The sequence below is a fragment of the Lissotriton vulgaris genome, chromosome 11 (assembly GCF_964263255.1).
Source record: "Lissotriton vulgaris chromosome 11, aLisVul1.2, whole genome shotgun sequence".
NCBI classification, from domain to species: Eukaryota; Metazoa; Chordata; class Amphibia; order Caudata; family Salamandridae; genus Lissotriton; species Lissotriton vulgaris.
Window position 1 is genome coordinate 267,268,611 of NC_141699.1, and position 24,503 is coordinate 267,293,113.

Consider the following 24,503-nt stretch of genomic DNA (forward strand, 5'->3'; position numbering starts at 1 on the left):
AGCTATTTCCAAAAATGCAGAGCATCCTGGCGCAATGTCCCTGACCCCACTCGCCCTGTTTGCTGCAGTGTCTCATGACAATGATGTTATTCATGAGCGCCTGTACCAACCTCCCTTTAATGGGTGGAAGGAAGGCTTTTAGCACCAAGGAGATGCTCCTCGACTCCAGAAGGCTGATACGGAGATTGGCCCATGCCGGTGACCACTGGCCTTTGATCTCCAAATATCCCAGATGGCCACCACACCCATAAGTGATTATTCATTCATCACTGTGAGCTCTGGGGTGGGGCGGGGTGGGCAGTGGGGGGGGGGGGAGGGGGGTGAGAAGGGTTTCCCATCGACCAAATTGTGGCCCAGCAACCACTAATGCAGATGTTTTGGAGCCTCCTCTAAAATCTGGACAGGATTGGAGGGGGTCCCCTTGATGTTGGGCCCACTGAGAGCTCAGAACCAACTGCAGAGACACCATAAGCCATCTTTGCATGCTTGACCAGCAGGATGCAGGTGGCCATCAGTCCCAGCGGCGTCGAGTCAACCTCAATGAAATCCAGGACCGAAGCTAAAAGATCAGGAACGCAGCCTGAAAGTCCTTGACTATCCTTTCCAGGGGGGTATGACAGAAGGTTCGCCGAAGTCTAGTGGTGGTTGATGAAACCCTTAGGCAAGACGGTCTTCAACAGCCAGTAATAGCGATAAGGGAAGACTGGGACTCCTGCCTGCCGAACGTGTGCTGCCACCACTGTTATCACTTACTCGTGAACACCCGAGGAGGCTTGGCGAAACCAACGGGGAGCAACATGAACTGGAAATGCTCCTAGTCCAACACAAGCTGCAGGTGGGGTCAATAGCCCTGTAGGTCGGGAATATGGAAATAGGCATGCTGCAAGTCCAACACCACCAACCAATCGCACAGGTTAAGCGGCGACAAGATTAGGGCCAGAGTGAGCTTTTTGAATTTGTCCTTCCAGAGGAGGACATTGAGAGGACATGTGTCTAAAATAGGATAAAGACCTCTGACCTCTGTCCTTCCTGGGCACCAGAAAGTAGCAGGAATAACAGCTACTTTCTATTTCTGAAGTAGGCAACCACTAAATAGCCCCTTTGGCCAAAAGGGCTTGAACTACCTGCCATAATATGAACAGAGGGTCCTTCATCAGTAGTTGAGGGACGGAGAAGGTGCAGTGGCATGGAAATGTAGGACAAGGTGTACCCCTTCTTAACAACTTGCAGGACCCATCTATCCAATAATATAGCCTGCCAACTCTGCAAGAATTGTTGGATCTTGCGTACCACTGGGTGGCTGTGCTCTACTAAGTGCCCGCTAAAGTGGCTTGGTAGATGTGGCAGCAAGGGAGTGCAATGGACTGAGTTTCCCGTTGTCCTTGAACCACCTGGGGGTGGTGGGCACCACAGCCAACACTGCAAAACTGCTGGGCACCGATTTGAGGTTGGATTGTCCGAAGGTATGAGATGCCCTTGCTGAGGCTTCAAAGGGAGAAACAGGTCTGATGCAGCTGGCAAAGTGGGGCAATAAGCCCAGGAAGCATGCTGTGGCCTGCTCTCTTTCAGCTGCTCTACAGCAGAATCTGTGTGGTCCTCTAACAGGTGATTTCTGTCAAATGTCATGTCTATGTATGTATAGGCATTTATATAGCGCACTACTTACCCGTAGGGTCCCAAGGCGCTTCGACCGCTGCGAAACCCTTCCTGGCTTCCCTGAGAGATGGTCCCTTAATGGGTATCTCCAGGGTGAGACCAGGCATCCCCGGCGGTCTGGTGGGGCCGTTAGTGAAGATGAGGCAAGCTAATGCCCAGAGTTGCCGAGTGTGATCGCTGATCAGAGTGGGCACCGAGGCGAGAGAATTATCGAGTCCGCTGACCCTGGTCCAGAAACCTGCCGCGCCGGGAATCGAACCCTGGTCCCGGGCCGTCCTCTGCTCTCGGGTCTGCCGCCTCTAACCAGTGAGCCACACTACTTCACTGTCCATGGACACTTCCAGAAAAACCTGGCCGACTGTAGCCAAATGTGGCTGCGAATGGCAACCCTAGAGTCAATGGCCTGCCCAACGTAATTGGTGGTGTCCAAGCCGCAATGAATTGTAAACTTGACCACATCACGACTGTCCTGTACAGCCTGGGCAAGGACAGGCTAGAGATCTTCAAAAACACCTAGGAGCACTTGCCAGAGAATTTCAAAGGGCGAATGAATAGCGCCCCCGGAAGACAGCTGGTATTCACTTATCTCGGAGCCATGCTGGTGGGTGAGAAGGCTTTCTTTCTAAATGTTTCAACCAGTTTTGATTCTTTTTTGGGGGAGTAGTTGGAAACATGTTTTGGTTTGTCCTGCTTGCAGACACCTGCATCACTAAGCTTTCAGGGCAGGGATGCTCCAATAAAAAAAAAAGATTTGCCGGGGGCAGGGCGATGGTGTCTTGGGATCTGGAGGTTTACTGGGAAGAAAGAGCAATGTTTGTGTCTAGCCCACAATAAGGCATTCACAAGTGCCCCACTGAAAGGCAAGAGGGGCTCAGTGGATGTTTGCCTGGCTTGGAGGACTTCTGTCAGGGCATTGGTCTTGACCTCCAAGCTGGGGTGCTGGAGGCTAAGGTCTTTGGCTGCAACACCATGGTGTATGACGAGCTACCTTCAGTGGCAGGACCAGGGCGTGAGAGAAGCCCCAACTCAGGAGAGGTATCGAGGACATTAGCATCTTGAAGGTAGTCATACCAATTTGTTTCGCTAATGGCAGCTCAATATCATCACCTGCCTCCTAAACATTGTCCGAATCTGTAACGAATAGGGAATGCAAGGCATGTAGTCTCCTTTGTGATTGCGGCAGATCGAGTGGCGGGAGTGGCCTCGCAGCAGCGGGCGGATACAACCTCGGTTGTAGTTGAACTGTCGCTGACTCGGTGTGGGCTTGCGTGTGGGTCCATCTGGCTTCCAAGGGTGAACCTGCAAGTGGTGTTCTATGTGGAGGGCCTATCAGATCCATGTAGTCCAAAGGCCAGTGCAGGCCTCTCAGGTGGGGTGTGATGTGGCTGCGGCGGGGGACGCCGAGGATTAGTCGAGCCGAGGCGTTCTGGATTCATTGTAGTCGTCTCAGGAGCTTGATTGTAGTTCCTGAGTAGAGGGCGTTCCCGTAGTCGAGTCTGCTGGTGACGAGGGCCTAGGTGATGGTTTTTCTTGTGTCGATGGGGATCCACTTGAAGATCCTCCGGAGCATTCGAAGGGTGTTGAAGGGGGACGCAGAGATGGCGTTGACTTGCCTGGTCATGGAGAGAGTGGAGTCGAGGATGACTCCCAGGTTGCGTGCGTGGTCAGTGGGTTCTGGGGCTGTTCCTAGCGATGTGGGCCACCAGGAGTCGTCCCAGGCTGATGGGGTGGGTCCGAGAATGAGGACCTCCATCTTGTTTGAGTTCAGCTTAAGTCTGCTGTCCTTCATCCAGTCGGTGACGGCCTTCATTCCTCTGTGGAGGTTGGTTTTGGCGGTGTGGGGGGTCTTCGGTGAGGAATATGATCACCTGGGTGTTGTCGGCGTAGGTGATGATGCTGAGGTTATGTTGTCGTGCGACATGGGCGAGGGGTGCCATGTAGATATTGAACAACGTCGGGTTGAGGGAGGATCCCTGTGGGACGCCGCAGATGATCTTGGTGGTTTTTGAGCGGAAGGGAGGGAGGCGGACGCTCTGGGTTCTGCCGGAGAGGAAGGATGTGGTCCAGGCCAAGGCCGTCTCTTGAATACCGCGTCATGGAGGTGGCAGACTGTGTCGAAGGCTGCTAAGAGGTCCAGGAGGATGAGGGCGGCTGTTCCTCCTTTTGTCCATCAGGCGCCTGATGTCGTCTGTGGCGGTGATGAGGGCGGTCTCGGTGCTGTGGTTGCTGCGAAAACCGGATTGGGAGGGGTCCAGGATGTTGTTATCTTCGAGGTAGCGGGTCAGCTGTTTGTTGACAATCTTCTCAGTCACTTTTGCCGGGAATGGGAGCAGGGCCGGAAGTTCTTGTGGTCTTTGGGGTCCGCTATGGGCTTCTTCAGGGGGGCTTTGATCTTGGCGTGCTTCCAGCTTTCTGGGAAGGTTGCTGTCTCGAAGGAACAGTTGATTGTTTTCCGGAGGTGGGGTGCGATGGTTGTGCAGGCCGTGTTGAAGACGTGTTGTGGACAGGGGTCCGAAGGGGATCCAGAGTGGATGGAGTTCATGGTTTTGATGGTTTCTTCGTTTGCTGGACCAGGCGGTCAGGCGGCTGGTGCGGGTGGTGGTCGCAGGGGTGGTGGGCTTGGTGGTGGGGGGTTGGAGTTGAAGCTGGCGTGGATATCTGAGATCTTGCGGTGAAAGAAGGTGGCTAGGGAGTCGCATAGGTCTTGTGAAGGTGGGATGTCATTGGTGATGGATCTGGGGTTGGAGAGTTCTTTCACGATGCTAAAGAGCTCTTTGGTGTTGTGTGCGTTGTTGTCTAGGTGGTCCTCTTGGCGGTCCTGATGAGTTGGTGGTGTCTGCGGGTGGTGCTCTTGAGGGCGGTGTGGTTGTCTGGTGATCGGTCGTGGAGCCATTTCTTCTCCAGTTTCCGACAGGTGTGCTTGGAGGTCCGGAGGTCTTACTTGTTGGTGTGGTTGGTTGTGGAGGTCTTGAGAGGGGCGAGGGTGTTGGCGCAGTCGTTGATCCACTGTGTGAGGTTGTTCGCAGCGGTGTCAGGGTCGGTGGGTAGTCTCAGGGCGAGGGTGGTATTCAGTTGGTTCATGATGATCTTGCCTCAGCAGCGGCGTGGTAGCTGTTGGGTGCGGTGGTGTGTGGTGGGTTTCCTGAAGGTGAAGTGGACGCATCTGTGGATCTGAAGAGTTGGAACATGGCCTTGCAGGAGACAACTTGGGTTGTGCCAGAAAAAGCTGCTGTATAGCATCCAATGCCGATCTACTTCAGGAGTGAGATCGAGAGGTATGGCGCAGCCCTCGCACCTTGCCAGGAGAATGTAAGCGGTGGGAAGGGCACGAATCCTGCTTAGAGTTCTTGTGTTTTTTCTTCAACTGATAAGGGTCTGAGACAGACCTTTATTAGCAACGGTCCTTACAGGGTTAAAGACCTGTTTTGGGAGGAATAAACATGAGGTAGCTCTGGGTCATCGTCAGGTGGCGCAGAAAGAAAGAAACCGACATCAGTGCGCAAGAAGGGTGAATATAGTCTCTGCACGTCATTTCAGGAGTGGAACAGCGTCAGTCCAGAGCGGAAAGGAGAGCAAAGGTACTGTTGAAAAGTTTATGGATTCAGTCTGAAGTCTGGGAAATATTCTGAAGTGAGGAATCTGTGGCTAGAAGTCTATCAGATAATGTGTGGATATTCAGTCGTATCTTTATCCAGAAGAAAGTAATGGCATTTTATTTCACAACAGGATTGTTGGTGAACGGCATACTTGTTTTTGTATACCTTCACTAAATGAAATGTATATTTAGAATTTTATTTCAAGGTAATGTTTCCGAGCTAAAAATCAGACACACATGCCAGTGGCAGGATGCTAGTACAAGTTTAGCAACTTTTCAGCTCAAAGTCACTGCTGTGGACAAGTAAGGCTGCTTGTGCATGATTAGTTCGGACTATCAAAGATGTTCTGTCCATATGCTAATTTTAATTTCCAAAGGGACATCCCTTTAGAAAGAATTGTGTAACATTTGGAAGTATTGCGAAAACAGAGGCTTTCCTTCAATGAGGGAACACTATGTGCTCTAATGTCTTTTAATCCAGGAAATCTCAGGAGAAAGCAGACAGTGGTCTGTTCTTTGAAGCGATCTGTGATCAGTACAGAGTACCCACAGAAAAAAGGAGGATCAACACTCAGCATGCTTAGCATCAGCGCAACAAATGGCGCTGAACCGCAAAACCATAATAGGAGAGGCCTGGACATCGTTTGGACCCAGCTTTACTGTCTGCTGAAAATGACTGCAATAAACGTTAAATCTGATTTCAGCAGAGATGGTAGAATTGGAGATGATGAACACAAGACGCAGTGACAATTTTAATTAGATTTACTACCTGTAACGTGCAATGATCACAAGTAAAATAGTTAAATATAAAGTATTTCAGTTAATCTATAACAGCTTTACGATTAATTTAAAAACTGTTTTAAGAAGTGAATCCCCATGTCCTGTTCTTTTTTCTTCCTGTCCATTCTTTACCACCCTGCTACCTTTTGGGATTTTGCCTACTCATGTCCTGCATCTTGTCTTCATTTTGTTTGAAGACTCATTTTCCTAGCTGTTTACCTGGTCACTTACTCTCCATATGGAAACAATGTACTTCAAATCTGTGCTATAACTCATGCTTTTGGCTATCCTTATGGTCCACTCCTCTGCCCCATGTTAGCCACACCCTACCTAAGCCTCCAGCGAGGGAAAAATGTAATCTCGAGACAAGCTCAACTACTGTGAAACACCATATCTGTAAAACTTTAGAAAGAGTGTGGGCAGAAGATTTTATTTCCACTTCTAAGAAGTCTTGTCTTATTGTCATTACAAACAAAAATAGATGGTTCCTCATATTTTTCTTCTAGACAAAGCTGCCTGTAAGTACTAATGTGAAACCTTTCAAACTGTCTGGAGTCTTATTTACCTCTCCATTCCCTGCTTCTTACACAAAAACTTCAAATGATGTGTGCAATTCATTCTGTAATTTTCTTATGAAAACCACTGGCATTGCTCCACAAATCTGGCCGTTCCACGGATAACTCCTCCATCACGGACAGTTTCTAAAGTTCTTGACGATAATGGTCTGGTTCTTAACACTCTTTTTTAATAACCATCATTCCCTGAGCGTGACAGACACATTGGTGGTACCTCAGTTGAAGAAAACTACATCAGATCCGTAGCAATTATAGATCTATCTTTTCTGCCTTTTGTGACTAAGATTCATGAGAAGGAGGTAAACTGACAAGTAAACTGACAACTCAGTCTTTATTGAATTACAAAGTCACATACACAGTCCAGAGGCATGTTTATGAGCAAGGCAGAAGACAGAGGTAGTTCTCATTAGCGTCTGAAGATGATCTACCTATTTTGGACCAGGGTGGCAGTGCATCGCCGATTCATTTAAACCTCAGTGATGCGCTGGTATGGTTTCATATTCCACCTTCATTAAGCACATTTTCTGCCTGAGGATTTGAGACAGAGTTCTGACTTGGCTAACCTCCTTTCTTAGTGAGCCAACAAGCAGTCTTCCCTTTCAACATTCTACTCCATTTCAGAGTCAAGGGTTTGGGGAGTAACTCGAGGTTTTTCTCGGAACCCTACTCTTTTGTAACATATACCTCACACCTCTTGCAGGCTTTCTTTATATTTCTGGGTTCTCCATGATATACTCACAAAAGACAACCATATAATTTCTTCAGATGATGATTTAGGTGCAATTATGAATAAATAACACTCTTGTATGTCTGCTGTCACTTTGTGGATTAAGGCTAACTCTAATGTTAACCCCTTCCATGCTCATGACAAGGTCAGCTCGTCATGGGTGTTACCTGCGCTGTGCGTTTGACGAACTGACCTTGTCATGAACAATGGAAAATATCACTTTCCAGCGCACAGCAGGAAAACCCCATAGCAGCCAAGGTGTTAAACTGCAACAAAAGAGAGGCACTCATTTTTCCGAGGTCCTTTCTTGTTAGGATCATCAACCTGGATGCCATATGAACTTGGAGCACTTCCAATCACTGTCCAATCTCCCAAAAGAACAAGTTACTTACCTTTGGTAACGCCTTTTCCGGTTGATACAGTATCTGCCCGTGGATTCCTCACCTTTTGAATTACCCCTGCACTAGCATTCCACGGAAATTATTTTCTTAGCTCTCTCATGTTGACGAGGACGTCATAATAGCACGGCTCAGCTCGCGACACCGTATGATGGTATCGGAGCCATAAAAAAACCTTGTCGTGCTGACTTCAGTTCCACCCATTATTTCCGTGCCTTCGAGGCGAACAGACAACTTAATACAAGTATACCCAATATACATAATATATGCACAAAAAACATATCATATGCAAAAATAAAAAGGAAAAGCCAATAACAAAAGCATTTCCTAGCAACAAACTGTATGCATGAAAATGACAAAAACTGAAAATGTCAGCCAGAAAAAACTTTATTTGGTATGAGCAGGAGGACAACGGGAAGGTGGGTGAGTCATCGAGGAATCCACAGGGAGATACTGTATCCACCAGAAAAAGAATTACCAAAGGTAAACTTGCTCTTCTGATGGATACATCTGCCTGTGGATTCCTTACCTTTTTAAATTAATCCCCAATCCCAGAGGAGGGTATCCACCTGCCTATAACAGAAAATCATGCAGAACAGAACGTGCAAAATGGCCGTCCCTCCTACACTCTGAATCCAAGCAGTATTGCTTCGCAAAGGTGTGGAGGGAGGACCAAGTTGTTGCCTTAAAATTTTAACAACAGGAACTCCTCTAGCCAAAGCAGAAGAAGAAGACTTAGCTCTGGTGGAATGCATTCAGGCGGTTTCTTCTTGGCCAAGGTGTAGCAGATCTTGATGCACAAGATGATCCACCTGGAAAGTGTTCGCTTGTGGATAGCCTTGCCTTTCATTTGTCCACTATAGCCCACGAAGAGCTGATCGTCCAGCCTTAGATCCCTGGTTCTGTCCAGGTAGACGCTGACAGCCCTCTTAGGATGCAGGCAATTAAGTCTCTCCTCCTCCTTGGAAGGGGAGGATAGACAGTAAAGTAACAGACTGTTCTAAATGCAAAGGAGTGACCATCTTAGGGAGGAAAGCAGCCCTGGTCCTGAGAACCATCTTTTCTGCAAGAATGGTCAAGAAAGGAGGTTTAGATCTAAGAGCCTGAAGCTCACTTACCCTAAAGGCCGAAATAATGGCGATCAGAAAAAACTTCTTAAAAGAAAGAAGCCTCAAAGGATAGCTATTAAGCGGTTCAAAAGGAGAACCATTCAAAAAAGCAGGTACCAAATCCCACTGAGGCATAATGAAGGGAGCAGGAGTAAACTTATTGGTGAGGCTCTTAATAAACATCATAATAACGGGAGATTTAAAAAAAAAAACGGCTGGTCTGACAAACAGAACAAAGCCAACAAGGTAGACAAATAACCTTTAACTGTAGCCACAGAACAACCCTGCTAGGTCAAGGAAAGTGAGAATCCCAAAACGTCAGATAAGTGGTCTTTTAAGGGATCAATAGATCTCTCTCCAAACCATTTCACAAACTTGGACCACCTAGAGGAATAAACAGATTTAGTGTAGTGTCTCCTGGAAGATAAAATGACATCAACCACATCCAGTGGGAGAGAGAAAATACTCAGGTTGACTCGTTTATTCTCCAGGCATGAAGGTGCAAGCTCTGGAGGTGGGGGTATAGAACCTGCCCTTGCGAGAGGTGGTCTGCCATGAAAGGGAGATTGAGCGGTGGGTACGGTGAGAGGTGAAGTAGATCTGTGTACCACACCCTTCCTGGCCAATCCGGAGCGATCAATATGACTTGGGCTCGGTCTTGGCGAATCTTCCTCAGAACTCGAGGAATCAAGGGTATGGGAGTAAACGCGTAAAGGAGCTGCGAGCTCCAATCCAACTGAAACGCATCCACTAATTCTCCCTGCGTTCTCCTGAGTGGCAAAAAGGTCCACCCGAGGAAATCCACACTTCTTGAAGATGTAATAGACCACCTCCGGATGAAGATGCCACTCGTGATCGGCCAAGTAATGCCAACTGAGACTGTTTGCAGGCACATTTAGCACCCCGGCCAGATGATTTGCAATCATACAAATCTGTTGGCCCTGAGCCCAGGACCAGAGATGTAGCGACGATACAACCCTACCCCTCCTTGTTTGTTTATGTACTAAATCGCGGTACTGTTGCCCGTCAGAACTTGAACAAACTGACCGCGAAGGGAGGGAAGGAAGGCCTTGAGAGCCAAACGTATTGCCCGCAATTCCAAAAGGTTGATATGAAGCAACCTTTCCTCTGAAGACCAAAGACCTTTGACCTCCAGATCCTCAAGATGAGCACTCCACCCTAGAGTGGGGGCATCCATGATCACTGTGGCGATAGGTGGAGGAGGTTGAAAGGGCTTTCCTTAAGACAGGTTGCTCTGCACACTCCACCAAGACAGCTCCGCTGCAGTGTCTCTGGAGATCCTGACCTTCTCCCCGAGATCTCCATTGTGCTGATACCGCAGCCTGCGGAGACACCCCTGGAGTGTCCTCATGCGTCAGCGGGCATGGCTGACCAACAGTATGACGGAAGTGAAGTGACCGAGTAAGAGTAGGACCTTCAGGACTGGAACAACTGCTCCTTTGTGAAATAAAGGAATCATTTCCTGATTGTTGAGAACCCTCCGCAGTGGCAGAAAAGCCCAATAAACAGTGGTGTCCAGTATTGCCCCTCAAAATAGGCTGCGCTGGGAGGGCACCAGGTGAGATTTGGACACATTTATCGAGAAACCTAAGTTGAACAACAACTGTGTTGTTGCATGCAAGTGGCGCAACACCATCTCTGGAGACTTGGCCTTCAACAGCTAGTCATCCAGGTCGGGGAAAACAGGAATCCCTGACCTTCTGAGATGTGCTGCCACCACCGCCATCACTTTCGTGAAGACCCGTGGTACAGAAGTGAGACCGAACAGGAGGACCACAAACTGGTAATGTTGCGAACCCACCGTAAACCTGAGATACTTTCGATGCAACTTCAGGATGGGAAGATGAAAATATGCATCATGCAAATCGATCAACACCATCCAGTCTTCCTGTTGCAGCGCCAATAGGACCTGAGCCAAGGTCAACATTTTTAACTTTTCTTGCCTGCGGTAAAAATTCAAAATCCTGAGGTCCAGGATCAGTCTGAGCGGACCGTCCTTCTTGGGAATCAGGAAATAACGGGAGTAACATCCCTGACATCTTTCCTGCTCTGGAACCACCTCTATCGCACCTTTCTGTGATAAAGTAACAACCTCCTGCTGCAGTAACAGCAAAAGGCCCTCTGAATACCAACCTTGGCGAGGAGGGTAAGGAGGTAGAACCTCTAGGAAAGGGAGGGGGTACCCATTCTCCAGAAGATTAAAAACTCAACGGTCCGAAGTAACCGATTTCCAATCTTGTAGAAAACGGGACACCCGATTCCCTACAGGACCTGCATGCTCCAAGATGAGGGATCTAGAGCTGCTTTCCCGTGGTACCAGTGGGTAAGGATAGGAGGAAGTCTCTTGCCTGGAAGCTCCTCGAAGACTGCCTCTACCTTTTACCTCTGTTCGACCGGTAAAGAGGATTCTGGTGCTGTTCTTGCGGAGGCTGCTGTTGGCCACGAAAGGAAGCCACCTTCCCAAAACCTCAATACCTTTTGTTGCCATAGCCCCTGGGCTGGGACTGCAGGCCCAAGGATATTGCAGTAGCCCTACTGTCCTTGAACTGCTGAAGTGCAAACAATCTAGACCCATCAAATGGTAGATCCAGTAAAGTAGCCTGAACATCTGGCGAGAAACCTGATGATCTAAGCCAGGCATGTCTTCTTGTAGCAATAGAAGAACCCATTACTCAAGCAACTGAGTCTGCAGTATCCAGACCCAATTGTATAACCTGATGGGCAGATGCTTGCGAATCTGAAAGTGCCTCAAGAAAATGAACACGATCATCCTCAGGAAGCTTTGGACCCAACTGCTTGACAGAGTCCATTAAACCATTAATGTACCTCCTCACAAAGCACGTGGGGTTTGTGGACTTCAGAGCCATACTTGCTGAGGAAAACACCTTTTTGGCAGAATGCTCTAGTTTTTGGGAATCCCTATTCCCTGGGGTGGTAGGAAATGATCCAGATGACTGCTTGGAGCAAGAAGCCTGGACCACCAAGCTTTCCGGACATGGATGGGCCGGAAGGAAAACTAGATCACCTGGAGCAGGTCTACGTTTCCTTGCCACTGATCTTGAAACTCAAGGCGCAGACAAGGGTTTCTGCCACACTTCCATGATTGGCTCAGTCAACGCCTCATAGAAAGGCAACAGAGGTTCACTTGAAGAGGAAGAAGAATGAAGCACTTCAGTTATAATATTAGATTTTACCTCAGTTGAGGGCAACTGAAGGTCCAACAACTCAGCTGCGTTTCTGATGACCACATGATAAGGGGCAACATCCTGTGAGGATAAAGCTTTAGGAGAAGAAAGCTCTCACTACGGAGAAGTGTCAAAGGCACTAGCCTCACTTAGACCTTAAAATTTGTCTACAGAGTTGTGAATCTCCCCTTCCTTCTGCTCTTGCTGGTACTCATCCTCCTTCAGTAGTCTTTGCACTTCCCTCCTGGAATGCTGCTTACGAACCGGTGGCGCCAGCCGCAGCGCCAATGACACCAGCGCCGGTGTCCATGCAGGACTTTCTGAGGTGGGTAACAGCACCATTCGAAGCTGGGTCGATGCTGGCACAACCCCAGATGGCACCGGTGACTGAGGCATCTGAGTCGAACATTTTGGCGCCGGAAACTGCCAAGATGGAGCCGTCGGCATAAAAGGCATCTGGGCATATTGTTGAGGGATGCCCAAGTTAAAGGCAAGCGGACACACGGGGCCAGAAGGCGCACCAGTAGGGTAAGAGGCCCTGGTAAACATGCCATACATCGCATTAAGGAAATGTGATGGATCCGATCCTGGCCCTGGTAAAGGAGGATAAGGATCCGAACTCCCCTGGTTTGGAACCATCCGAGGTCGTACAGGAGGCTGGAGTTTCGGAGCCAGAGACATCGGCACCCGCACAGGTGAAGCCACAGGTGCGGGAGAAGATGCCCTGGGAGCCAGAGGACTCCTGGGAACCAGCAAACCTCTGGGCGTCGGCGAATCCACCGGAGCCGGAGAGTGACCCTGAGTCGCTTGCTGAGAAGGAAATGGATAGACAAAGTCTTTTTCACAACGCCGCTTTACTGGAGAGGGTAATCTCGAAGCCCTACCCTTCGAAGAACGACGTCGAGAACCATGTCTTCCATTTAATTCTCATGCTTCTTCGACTACGAAGTGTGCGAGGTCGACAACTTTGAACACTTACGACCTCTCTTCTTCTTTTTCACCTTCGCCATGAACAGTTTAGCTTCACGTTCTTTTAACGCCTTCGGGTTCATCTTCCGACAGCTCTAACACACTCTGACGTCGCTGTCCGAAGAAAGGCACCAAAGACAGAGGGCGTGTGGGTCTGTCCTAGACATACGACCCCCACACTCCCTACAGGGCTTAAAACCCGACCTCTTAGTAGTAGCCATTCCAACGGCAACATGAAGAAGATAGGAGAAACAATGTAATCCCAGAGAATTGGAGAGTCCCAGAAAAAAAAGTTACACGTTCACGGAGCGGAAAAAAGGGAACCGACGTCAGCACGCCGGCGAGGTCTTCTTATGGCTCGGATGACGTAATACGATGTCGCAAGCAGAGCCGTGCTATTATGACGTCCTCATTGACGTGGGAGGGGTAAGAAAATAATTTCTGTGGAATGCTGGTGCAGGGGTAATTCAAAAGGTGAGGAATCCACAGGCAGATGTATCCAACAGAAATGTGAGTTTCACATTTCTTTGAAATTTGGAATGTGTTAATGAACAAAATAGTTTCATCTTTCTGTTTCTACTAAAGTTGCACGCTGCCAAAAGTCTTCTTTCTCTTGCCTCTGGAGTGTCAAAAGACACTGGTACAAGCTAATATTCCTGCTCACTTATCTACAATGGAGAGAGAGAGAGAGAGAGAGAGACAGAGACAGAGACAGAGAGAGAGAGAGAGAGAGAGAGAGATGAATTCCCATTTAAAGAGAAGATTGTTAGTTAAACTGGTTAACGTAAGTCCTGCACTATCAGTCATGTTGTGGAATATGAGAATAGCTAATAAAAATATAGATCTTTACAACACCAAGGACACAGGGGTATCAATGCAAAAACAACTGTAAACCCATGATGGGGACTTCCTATTTCAAAAGGCAGTCTTTGTTTTTATATTTCCAACAATTTCTTTGTAACTTTTGCTCAACCATAAGGCAAGATACCTTTGAATTTCTGGTTAATATGAAAGTTTTGATTCTATGCTTTTGGAATTTCACTACTTGCAGAAACGTTTGCCTCTTCCGCTGCTCACTTACAGGTGTGTGGAACAACTCACTAAACACACTTTTCCCATCCTACCTTCTACACTTCACATAGAGTTAGGACATTAAGTAAGTAAACTCCAAAGCAGATATGCGGCAATAAATAAAAAGTACTGGCTAAGCCAATCTAGAGTTGGTTGTCAGCCTTTTAGCTTTGTCAACGCAGGTTTTGGTTTGTCCAATTTTTTTACTAGATTTTCTTGTACGAGGAGCAACAGGGCCGTCACCAATGTTAAAAACAAAACAAAAAAAATAGGTAAAAAGCCAAATATTTTTGTCTCAAACAGTACAGGCTGTCCTAGTAATCCCTGGCACAGCAGGATAACACTTGTGAGCAGATGTGATCTTTGTGTAAGGGCAGTCACTTCAAGTGAAGCCAATGACTGAAGTGGGCTCACCCCATGCTGTATGCTGTAGAGAGTGGAGGATACAATAACAGACCAATGCATGAACAGAGCTAGCTGAACTCCAGGATAAATTATTGGGCATTTTTAATTTTAGTGAAATCAAAAGGCCTTGGTCAATGCCAAACCTAAACATCACACAGCTTGACAAACAAATGCTCGCATGACAACACAGAGTCTGCAAAAGGTTATACATAACGCTTAACAATTTGGAAGGGGTAATCAATGTCATGAGATAAGATCACTACGTCAAAAAGAGCAAACTGAAATCATTCACAAATATGATGCTCCAGGGTCAACAACTCTCTTGTTTTCCCAGCTCTCACTACCGCTCTGTGCATCATATTGTTTCCCACCCAGTCATTCCCATTACGTTCTCTCTTTCCAAATTACCTGCAATGATGCTTTCTGCTTGCTAGCCAAAACTTGCTTTCACAACCATAACAATTTGCAGCTAGGTGGTCTGGAAGCCATCGGGTCACCTATAAAATTGATTAGGAAAAACACTGGTGACTCAGAATCAAAACTACATCAAACAACTTTAAAATTACAGTGAGTAAAAAATAGTTTAGAACATCTATCCACTATGTAGTATAGAGTGCAAATCAATTATAATTTGTTACCCAGAATCGAGGTGCACATCTAGCTTTTGTTTTAGTGACCACAGTTGTACCCTTTCAAAACCAGCAAGATCTATTATATCTTTATAACACCTGTTAAAATGTAGGCATGCTGTTAAATGTTTAGCAAAAATTCAATAAAACAAGCATTTACAATGCAATGGTCTCGTCTTTGTTAAAGTTAGAGCTATTGGCATTGCAAATTGCATTTTTTTTTCATTTTTTGTTTTTTTTAAACATAAATAAATGGTATTGTCATTTACAATGGCAATAGGTGAGCATTAGAGAGTAGTCGAGTGTATTAGCAGACACAGAGCCCCACACACACACACAGCCCAACACACACACATAGAGCCAGCCACACACACACACAGCCACACACACACAGCCACAGCCACACATACACACAGAGCCACACACACACACAGGCACAGACACACACACACAGAGCCACACATGAATGTTAGATCTGCATTTGGGATCATGATTTATGCGAATATTAGAGTGTGAACTGAGTCTCAAGGCATAACTATGGTGAACCTGTAGTCTAGTATATAATACAAGGAAGCACACAGATTTTCAGTAATCGCTACAGGTCAATATACTCGCACTTAATGCCCACTCATATTAAAAGGCCTTCCCAGGTCAACATCAATCCCTAAAGGGTCCCTCCTGCAACACATTACCTGTGCGCAGATACCGGGATGAGTTAGATCGTAGAAGTAAACGTAAACAGCTGAATTGTTCTGCAATTTAGTTTTTCATATTGCCTCACCAGGATCATATCTCTGCCCTTGAAGTAAGTGATTAAGATGGCCATAGATATTTGGAGCCATTAGCCTAAATGTGGGACATGTTGCATTCAGATTACATGCAACATGATTGATGGCGTCACCAGAAGAAACTGAAAAGCAGTGAAATAAATACATCCACTCACTTTTCATTGTTTCAGTAGAAAAAGAAGGTCCCGCTTGTTTCTCTTAAGATTGGGTGACATAAAAACTGAGGAGACTGATTAATAACTAGTTGAAAGCTCGAACAGCAGCTAACAAAAGGGTAAAAGCTGCAAGCTCCCATGACTGAAGGCCTGTACGGAGGTTGGCACACCTGCAGTGACTTATTTGAAAGGCTGAATTAAAATACTAGGATACTGTAAGTGCACAGTTTGGGAGCCATAGCTTCTCTAGGTCTAATTCACAAATAATTCAGTGCCAGCGTAGTAGACTTACAAGATAGCTTTCACCAAACCGATCAAAACCATGCACAGAACTTTCAGGTGGTGCACCCAACTGGAAATTGCCAATTCAGTTATTATTTGCATGCACAGTTAATACTTCTGAAAATGACAATGCATAACCAGTATCCTTACCGCATTTAAAAGCCAGGAATGAACCTTTGGAAACCCAAACAAAGCACATAGGCTCGTACAAGAAAGGGAACCAGGGCCCATGCAGTACAAAGCCCAATTGCAAAGCACTGATTACAGGAGTGACTATCAGATTACTTTTAAAAATCTGAATTTCCCAGATGTAGCCGTCCCTCTCCATTCAAACACAAACTGCCCTTGGACGAAAATGGCGATTGCGCATTGTGTTTCTTCAAAATAAACAGGTCTAAAAGCATTGATTAAGGGTCTCCGCACACAACTAGCCCTGTTTTAGCTGAAACATACTTTAACTAAGAATGGTGTTTGAGGACTATAACCTCCTACCGAAATCTAAGCCCCCCCCTCCCCCGAGCTTCGGGATCTAACAAAATCAAATTTAACATCTGTGGCAAAAGGGTGATCCGAAAATGTAAACATAAGTGTTGCAACTTGTTAAAAGTTCAATTGCACAATGGTGAAATTATCCCTGTACCCTGTAAATCACTCACCACAGAAGGTGCCAGGCTGACAGTTTGAGCCCAGAGTAATGTGCGACTGCATAGTTATGTATCAGTCTGTTTTAAAGTGCAGAATGTGGACAGGGCACGACTTGGCGTTCGGTCAGTTTCGGTAAAACGTTTTAGTATAGAAACCAGTTTTTATCATTTTTAGCAAATTGTGATGCCTGATCTCACAAAATGTTCTCTAGAATAAGGTTTCAAATCGTGGCACACAAAAAAACAGAGGTATGCAGGAGACAGTGCAAAAGTTTCAGACAAGGTTAATAGATTAACTGTTTGACTAGAAAGGCGAAGGGGTATTACTTACTCTCCTTCCGATTGTGAGCCAAAGGGCTCAAGAAAAAGTGGGACTATATGATCTGAATGGAGTCACACTGAAGACTCTAGTGTAAGTCCTGAAAGGGTATGGTTTCCACTGTCATGTCGCAAGGATGCAAAGGTGTTTACTGCCATGAAGCCATGGGAAGCGGAGGTGCAGAAGAATCAGCCTCAGCACAATGATATTTAAGAAACTGTTCAGTTAAAAATCTGCAATATATAAATATGCCAGTTTTATGACATTTATAGAGCAAACTATTCACCCGCATGGGATATTTTGGCTGTACAAAAACATAAAAAGGCAATTTTTACGGCATATTTATAGAGCAAAATATTCACCTACTTGGGATATTTTGGCCTTAAAAAAAAACCTGATCAGCCATTCAGTGTTGAACTAGAAGGAAAAAGATCGGAGAGAAAATCGAATTAGGTAGAACACCAACTTTTCAAAAGTTTGCCTAATTTAATAAAGTGTGATTTCTGCCAGAGGAACACACATAACGTTCAAACTTGTAGCAGCTGCCACCAAGAAGGCAAGGCCCCCATTAGCTTTTAGGAAAACCTTAGGGGTTTCAAGAATACATTTACCTTTGGATTTCATAAGCTGGTGGGGTTGACACCAATGAAAGCTATGATGTTGGCTTGAACATGCCTTTGTAAATCAAATATATTAATTTGAAAACTATCCACCCCTTAACAGGCAACCAGAGATGTGACAACCGTACAGGCATAACATCATTGCTGGGACAACAATACAGGCATAATATAGTTTGAACTACAGTGTTGAACAGCGAGGTCAATGTTAAAACGGGGTCAACCTGAAACCCTGCTTTTCACAAATGTGTGATTCGGAAACTCAAGACCTTCCCTGTGATATATGATGCTGACTACACAGCTTCAGACCCCAGTAACAAAGAAGGCTGTCATCCAAGCAGATGTGGTGCCACTGCAAAGAGCTAGCAGCTTCCAAAGCAAGCAGGCGATTAGAAAAGAACACGGTTTTATAACACTGTTCATTAGGATACTGTTTGCGCATAGCCAAATATTGCAATCTATAATCTACCAATGGATCTTGCAAATAAATTCAATCCTAGCCAAAATACACTTGAAATCCCCAGCTGGGACGATTAGGCAACATCAGTCAATACAACCAGTAGGCAAACAGACTACATCTGTAACTTACAAGTAAATCCCTCCAGATTTATTACAAACATTAATGATCTCATCGTGTGGTCACCTATAGGTGATTAGGTTAGCAAAGATTCAATACTGAATTCGGTATGGGCAACTGCATAGCAAAATACTCCTGCCACGATTGTCATACGAATTAGAGAATTTTATTTAATGCACTTCGAAACCGGGATGCATTTTTTTCAAATGGTGCTCAAAAAGTAAACTTTTAACTGTGTAATGTATTTAGCCTTCCCTTCTATGCGGTAGCACACCTGCATGCATCTCTTCATGTTAGGTGATGAACGCACAAAAAAAATCTATATAGAGTAAATTCAAAGTCAAACTAAATCGAGTTTATATGTGCGAAGTTTTGCTAACTGGAGACGGAAGAAAACAGTAATTCAAAACAATAACTGATAACATTCCTTAACATAGGAGGAATGTTATTAGCATTACAAATGTTCAGATGTCAGACAGGCTAGAACTTATTAAGAATATAATACCACGACGATTAACATGGCACATTAAAAAGGGACAAACTATGTCCAAGCTCTCACAGCTCTCCAGATCAAAGTAAATACGAGTATCCCTGAACAAAATCCTACCCTGTCAGCATAGTTACTAATTCCAAAGTACAGAGAGTAACAGATAAGACTGCATGAGTAATAAAATACAAGTGTACAGAACGCAACGTGCAACAGTTGTCAGATGAACAGCAAAGGATAGCTTACTGAGTTCAATGAGCTATACCCACACCACTAGCAGTCACCTAAACCCGCTGCCATGCCCTTTTGTTTAAACTGAAGCAAGGAACAACCAGGATTAAATCGATCAAAAGACAGCCTGTAAATAAAAATAAACATACTACTGTTATGTTCTTATTAGGGTTATTTGCTATGCAAGTATTCTAACAAGACATTCATTTCGGAGATCAAATTAGTTTATTTTTGCATATGAAAAAAACATGCTGCTCCGTACATTACATGTAACATGCTGAGCATCACAAAAAAACTTAACACAGCAATTTAAAACGGTAAAATAGTCCTGTAAGTCCAAGAAATACAACACTCTACAATAGATGTATAAACATACGAGTGCGTCAAAACTGCCCAGTTACATCCCAGCACAACTGTTCCTACAAAAAAAGCAAGGACCTTAAACGGTATTCCATCGATTTACAAATAATCTGGTATCCTGAGAAAAGCAAGCATTGTTAAAGTCAAACTGTCTAGCCTTGGAGCCCGATTTGATCTGGCAAAGCTTTAGGTTCATGCTGTACAGAATGAAAAAAAGGTAGAAAAAAATTGTAATTACAGGCTACCTGATGCAAGCACCATTTGTTTTTTCTTTTTACTCATCTGAAATGGTGTGAAAGAGCTTTCAGTATAAAGCAGAAGGGACAGCATTAGTTTGCTGCCTGGCCTGTCATAAAATAAAGCTAAAATTAAATAAAAACAATAAAAAGTGAACAGGTGAAGTGTGGATGGGGAATGAGGAGAACAGATGAGGAAGAGGAAGGGGGCGAGACAAGGTATATTATCAATACGGGGCCAAAGGGAGAAGAAACGCATTAGCGAGAGCCACTTGGAACATGCAGGAGAGAAACACAGGCGAGAGGGCAACACTGAACTGCATAAGGAAGACAGCTGGATAACAACCTTGCATCAAGTCCTTCAAGAAACAAGTACCTGGAAATCGCTTGAGTTCCTGGCAAGCCACCGGCCCGATCTGGCGGGAAATCCGGAAGCGTCATGCTTGTTTTGGGGCGGGACTTCCGCCATAAGCCCGTGCCCGCGAAGTGACTCGCCGAGATGGAAGTGGTGACGCGGGCTCCCATGCCGGAGGGGGGAGCCCGGCGGTGGCGGCAGAAAAGTGGCGACTGAGGCTGTGGATGCAAGTGCGGGGCTCCCATCAGTGAGGGAAGCCCCGCGTGTGCCACGTCAATGGAGGAGATGAAACCCGGTGAGTGGGACTTGATGCCTTGGGGGCTCGTGCACAAGCTCGGGGCGGCTGGTGCGTGTATGCGCGGCCGGGGGGGCTGGTGCGTGTGCGCGGCTGGGGGCGGCTGGTGCGTGTGCGCGCGGCTGGGGAGGCTGGTGCGTGTGTGGGCAGCTGGTGCGTGTGTGCGCGGCTGGGGCAGCTGGTGCGTGTGTGCGCGGCTGGGGCAGCTGGTGCGTGTTTGCGCGGCTAGTGCATGTGGTGGCGGCTGGTGCGTGTGTGCGCGGCTAGTGCATGTGGTGGCGGCTGGTGCGTGTCCACAGTTTCTGGGAAGCGGAGAAGCGCGTGCACAGACCAGAATCTGCGCGTGCCCCAGTCTATCTCCCTTCACAGGCAACTCGGCTGCAATAGGTCTCTAGGACGAGACCTAAAAAAAGACTGCTTGCTTTGGTTATACTTCCTGATTTAGTTCTTTTTATTAGCATTCCAAACAGTTAGAAGTGAGCACTTCTTAAATAATAGTTGAAGAAAAAGGTGGAAGACCTTAGTTATGCTGCTGAGAAATGTGATAGGGAACCAAGTTGAAAAGCAAATCACTGGTAAGGAAGCAATTCCACCAAGCCCAGTCCACCAGCTATCCGAACGAGAATGCAGTATTGGTAATGGTTCAATTCCTGGAAGGGTTTCTAGGAGGGCAGGGAAGATGCATCAGACTCTCTCCCAACTGCCAAAGAACAGGGCACACTGCAAAGAGAACAGCCCTCGCTCCATCCAGGATGTATACGGATGGGGTTTTCAGGTAAGCCTGCTGGCAAAAAAACTTGACTTGAAGGACATCACTTGTGCTGAAGATACACAGTGAGGCTGTGAGTTTCAAACGATACAGTATGAAGTAGGATGGCATATGAGGAGTATTGGTCTGCAAGTTATATATACTCAAGAGAAGAACTAAAGCAAAAAATGTAGGGTCCATTTCTAAACTTACATGGTCAGCCAGAAATGTTATTGGAAGTGAAGCCCAGCTTCTGCTTGTGGCTCAATATGACTGGTACTACACCAGAATCATATATCCTCTACATAATAACAAAAAGTTTCTGTACTCCATATATGCAATTTGCATATTAAAATGCAACGTTTACCCTCTCCTAGCAAGAGACCGGATTGTGGTGTCTGTTTCTCTTCAAGCAAACCCAAAGAATTGTATAATGGCAATCTGTTAACTTTGTAAAAGGCAAACTGTCAGAATTCCTTTCAAGGGGCTACATGGCAAGTAAGGGTTACTCTGCCCCACCGTGGGGGTTGTGACCTTTCACTCCTGCTTCCCTGGGGCTCAATTTACAATGGATCCTGGGTAACCGGCCAAGTACTAACTCTTCCAGCACTTGACTCTTAGTGGTAGGAAGGGTCAATAAGTCCAAAGCTCTGTGAGGGGGAGGTAAGTGTATGGCATACACAAGCAATAGACTCAAAGTACAAACGGTAAAAGCAATATGCCGTTTGTCATGTCAAATACAAAGCACAGATATAACACACTAAATAATCCCCAGTGTCTTAAGTTCGACATGCTAGCATCGTCCCGGGCTGGATCCCCAAAACTCTCTTTCCATTCTTGTGAGGTTTGTTATTCCCCATTGGGTAATGAAGGCAACTTTCAGATGTAACTCAAACCAAAACGTCAAAGTTTGGCCTTAAGAGTCAATGTTAGCAGCGCGATGTACTAAATTTGTGATATCCCAGGAGGCCCAACAGCCTACAACAGTCTTACACGACTCAAAGGTAGCCGGCAAGCCCAAGTGGACAGATATGCTTCTTTGAGGGCTCCGGTCTGCCGATGCTGAGGGCCTATGACCTCTTGTGGCCTTTTCTTGATGTCACATCAGGCATACCCAGTTTAAGGATGGGTTCACGTCGGTTTCTGACATCTTCTCTCAGCTCCTGATCAATCGTTACGGGTTCTTCACAGCATCCTTGGCATAATAATCCAGAGTGATAGAGCCAGGTCTTCATGGATGCCCCCCTCCCAGCACCTCAGGGATGCTGCAAGCCCAAAGGTGAACATTCAAGGTACAGAAATCGCTGCTGCCACCTCGGCGAAACTGATGTAACTACTAAGACCACAATGCAAAGCGAAGGCACACCCCAATGGGCGGGTTCATTACTACTTAAGAGCACCAGAATGTAAGGCAGCCGGGCGGTGCTGTGCTTAGGCCTGAAGGCCATTTGTGTGTGGAGCCATCGCCTAAGGGAAACAAAGAGAAGGATCCCAAAAAGTATTCACAGTGGAGAGAGCATTAAGAATGCTATCCCAGACATAGACTAAACACAGTAAAACATTACTGGTTTTGACCTGAGAAACAACTGTCAGAGATAGTACGAACCCCACAGAATGAGCAGGAATGTTTAACTAGTATAGGAGAAAACGAAAAGCAAAGCATATGTACTGAGCAAGAGAGTACATATATACATATGGATATACGTACATACATCTATCTATCTAATATATATATATCTATATATATATCTATATATATAGATATATATATATATATCAACACAAAGAGTTCCATTTTACTGGGGGCTCCGAGCCTGCAGGGCGGGCTCCTCAAACAAACAGGAATGGAAATCCTGTCCAAAGTGATACCTCACGAACAGCCATGGAGCCCAACACCGTCTGATGCACAAGCGGACTTATTTCGACATGAGCACTGCAGCTGTTAAACACACAGTAATTAGTCCTTGTTCACAGGTGGGTATATATCTATATACCACTACTTAAGAGCATCAGAATGTAAGGCAGCCGTTTCCACCTACCATTAGCCGGCTATTGAGTAAGGGACCCAGAAGTCCAGAAACGCGTCGGCAAAGGCTATACAATGAACATTGCATCGACCTGTACGCTGTTTGGAAATTGTCGCCGACTGAATAAAGAGGTATGAGCAAGACACTGTGTGGGCTCCTCAAGCTTAAGTGCAAACTGGTTTGGATGTTACGTGGCCTGCTCCGGTCACGAGGAAGCCCCCCCGCTGAAACCGCGGGTCTGATTGCTCGAAGAGGACAGCAACCGCGAAAGAACAGTGCTGCCTATCCAGAAGGCACGAGAAAGACAATGAAGAACGGGATGCTGGAAGCCCAAAGGTGAACATTCAAGGTACAGAAATCACTGCTGCCACCTCGGCGAAACTGATGTAACTACTAAGACCACAATGCAAAGCGAAGACATACCCCAATGGGCGGGTTCATTACTACTTAAGAGCATCAGAATGTAAGGCAGCCGTTTCCACCTACCATTAGTCAGCCATTGAGTAAGGGACACAGAAGTCCAGAAAGGTGTCGGCAACGGCTATACAATGAACATTGCATCGACCTGTATGCTGTTTGGAAATTGTCGCCGACTGAATAAAGAGGTATAAGCAAGACACTGTGTGGGCTCCTCAAGCTTAAGAGCAAACTGGTTTGGATATATATATATATATATATATATATATATATATATATATATATATATATATATATATATATATATATATATATATATATATATATATATATATATATATATATACACATACATATACATACACACACACACCTTTAGATACACACACACATATATGTAGATAGCAACAGATACATAAAGATACGCTCACAAAAACATATACATAAGATATATACATAGATATTGCTTGCATACAATTTGGGCAGAATACGGCTGTTTCTGCCCTTACGGATCCTCTTTCCAAAACGAGCTGCTGGGCTGAAACGGCCGACACCGTGGAGGCGGACCACGCAATTGTCCCGGAAGGAGTAATCGAGTCAGCAGCTCCCCGCACGAGAAGAAAGAATCGGCAAGCACTCGCAGCGAGAACGCAGTTTTCCGAAATAGAACCTCATAGGAGTCGGAGGACCCCGGGAGACTACGAGGCATCGTGCGGTAAGCTGGTGAGGGCGCGCTGACACACACGTGTGAAATGCTCTAGAGTGCGGGTGGAAAGATTTAAACACCATCGAGAGAGGCTCCTGTTTCCGTGAACAAATCGAGGTCAGGAGCAGTGTATTGTGTA

At 46.0% G+C, this 24,503-nt stretch overlaps 1 protein-coding gene across 11 annotated transcripts in view; it reads right to left on the reverse strand.

The window, feature by feature from the left end:
- The window catches only part of MTMR3 (myotubularin related protein 3), a 1,591,444-nt gene that overhangs the window by 128,648 nt on the left and 1,438,293 nt on the right, over nucleotides 1-24,503 (reverse strand). For all 11 annotated transcript variants that reach the window (XM_086943220.1, XM_086943217.1, XM_086943214.1 and 8 more), the window contains one exon: nucleotides 14,900-14,988. In XM_086943220.1, the coding sequence (XP_086799346.1) occupies nucleotides 14,900-14,988 (89 nt within the window). The remainder of the gene's footprint in view (nucleotides 1-14,899; nucleotides 14,989-24,503) is intronic.